Raw genomic sequence first — 2,671 nt, forward strand, 5'->3', positions numbered from 1 at the left:
GTACTTTTGCCATCTCTGATTATAATCTTATGCTGCACCATCTAGTGGTTGGAGACAAAAGTGCTGCATGAAACCTGAAATAAAGTTGTGAAAGTTGTCAAAAAAAGAAGTTAGAGATAAAACTTAGACTTAGATAAATGATCCTTTTCATTAGTTCTTGTTTCCATTGTTTTAGAGCTGCCATTTATTTAGAATACCTTTAGTGTTACAGTCAGTTAAGCATGTAATAAAATCTTTTTTTAGTGTGCCTTTCTTGTTTTTACTTACATAACTGCAGTTATGCAACTCCCCCCTTCCCACACACAGGAAACTTATTACTGTTTTTTTTTTTTATGAACTGTGATTGGCTGTATGAAAATCCCTGCTCAGGTGATGTTGATGACCTTATTTAAATATTCATATTAGTAAGACTATTAACCTGGAACCTGGAACAAGCTGGTCAATTTTGAGATTACTGTTGCATTTCTTAAGAAGTAAAAATGAATATTTCATCAATTACCATACTTTCTCTATCAGGTTTAAATGACACAAGTCCAAAATGCAGATCAGCTCTTTTTTTTCTCAGTTTCACATGTTACTGCATAACTGTCTTGGTAAATGTTTCTCTTATTCTGATAATCATATTTGATAATGCATTTCATGAACCAATGTATATTCTACTATGTGCCTTTTGCATTAATGCACTTTATGGAACAGCAGGTTTCTATCCGAAACTTCTTTGGGATCTGCTCTCTCCTGTTCATGTTATCTCTTATTCAGGATGTCTTTTGCAGGCTCATATGTTGTACTCCTTTGGCTGCAGTGATATGTCAATTCTTGCCCTAATGGCATATGATCGGTATTTGGCTATATGTCGTCCTTTGGAATACCACTCTGTCATGTCAGTACAAAGGGTCATTAAGATGGCATGTTCTTTTTGGTTAACATCATCTTTTATCATTGCAGTTAACATTTTTCTTACATCGAGATTGAAGCTATGCAGTCGATATATAAACAGACTGTTCTGTGTAAACTGGAGCATTGTGTCACTGGCCTGTCAACTTAATGAAACGTCTATTAATGAAATTGTTGCAAATATTACAATAGTAATTTATGTATTTCATGGTTTCTTCATTGTATGGTCTTACATGTATATCATCAAAAGATGTGCCAATTCTATAGAAAACAGGGCAAAGTTTGTGCAAACCTGTGTTCCACATTTAATCTCTCTGTCTACATTTATTGTGACTATAATGATTGATGTTACTTATAATCGACTTAGCTCCAAAGATTTACCACAGACTCTGCAAAATTTTATTGCAATGGAATTTCTTATCATTCCTCCCCTAATGAATCCACTCATTTATGGCTTCAAGTTAAATAAAGTTAGAAGCAGAATTATTGATATTTATACTTTTAAATGTAAATCAATGTAAATAATTCAGATGTACAAAGCATTACTGTTATTAACTGTTATAAGGCTCCTTAAAAATATGTGCATTATCTATTGCTTCCATTGTTGATATCAGATTGCATACATAATAGGTTTCCCATAGCAATATCTTTATTTTGATGTTATTTTTCTCACATGCTATTTTGAGCAGGCTACATGTACTGTAAATGTAACTTCAGCAGTGTCCCTGTTTATATAAAATGCATTTATGTTATTACTTATAAGACATAAAAAACACACCATCTCACTCTCTGTTAAAGTGTGAAGATTGCTGCTGAGAGGAGTCTCTTAGGAATTATTTATTGTACTACAAGGAGAAAAATGACACCTGCAGCAAAAGTTAAAGAAAATTATTTAAAGTAATTTGTGCTGTCAGAAATCCTCTGATATTTTTTCTAAGAAAAAATTTCCAAAATAAAAAAAAAAAAATTTTCTTTGAAATAATATTACGATAGTTGCTGGGTTAACATAATTTTCTCTAAAATAAGTTAAAACAAAATATGTAAAATGGGGGATTATGCTTTTATGTGGAGTTACATTTTAAGGTCATGGTTCCGCAACAGAAACTACACAAGTTCAAAACCCTCATCAAAAATCTTCTTTTCTTTCACATTTCTCAATTTTTTATTTCACATCTTATGAATAAATCCACAAAGATCACATGCTATGTAGTAATATAACTGTAAATGCAAGTCAATAAACATGAATACATTTAGGACTTGTATTCCTTACTTGTTGTCAGCTGAAAAACAGATATGACTCAGACATTTTATCTGAGAATACAAGTTTCCCAGTCACCATTAGACGTAGACAGAAGTTATAACTTCTTAAGTTTATGATTACCAAATTTATTAATATAAATCTAAAACCCCTAATAAAGCTGTTACTTTTACTGGTTGTTGGCAGTATTACACCTGAAGATTGTTCACCTACTAGTATTAAATAAGGAGAAGAGGAAGAAGACAAAAACTAAACCATTGATCAATGCCATATCTTTATAATGTTGTTTTCAATGCATGTACAGTATAATTTTTGATCGATGGCTCATTTTCCATCTTCTTTCTCCTCTTTTTTGTAGTTTGAAGGCATTTAGCAAACAACTATTAGATGGATTGCTTCCACCAACTGGTAGGGACAGGTTAATCAGGGGTTTGTAGATTCATATTCTGTGAAATGGAGTTTCAGAACATATCTGAACATAACGAATATGTCAGGCTCGGAACAATTGGACATAGTATT

General features: G+C 32.0%; 1 protein-coding gene across 1 annotated transcript; it reads left to right on the top strand.

Moving 5' to 3' along the window:
• The first annotated feature begins 479 nt into the window (after positions 1 to 479).
• LOC107094142 (olfactory receptor 6N2-like) lies at positions 480 to 1,415 on the top strand. Its single transcript, XM_015389579.1, has one exon. The coding sequence runs from the start codon at positions 480 to 482 to the stop codon at positions 1,413 to 1,415; it is 936 nt and encodes a 311-aa protein (XP_015245065.1).
• Positions 1,416 to 2,671: the final 1,256 nt, after the last annotated feature.

This window comes from Cyprinodon variegatus, unplaced genomic scaffold, assembly GCF_000732505.1.
Source record: "Cyprinodon variegatus isolate N-32 unplaced genomic scaffold, C_variegatus-1.0 Scaffold466, whole genome shotgun sequence".
NCBI lineage: Eukaryota > Metazoa > Chordata > Actinopteri > Cyprinodontiformes > Cyprinodontidae > Cyprinodon > Cyprinodon variegatus.

What these genes read in the sequence shown, in the direction of transcription:
- LOC107094142 (XM_015389579.1), top strand. Translation starts at nt 480, where the DNA reads ATGAATATTTCATCAATTACCATACTTTCTCTATCAGGTTTAAATGAC.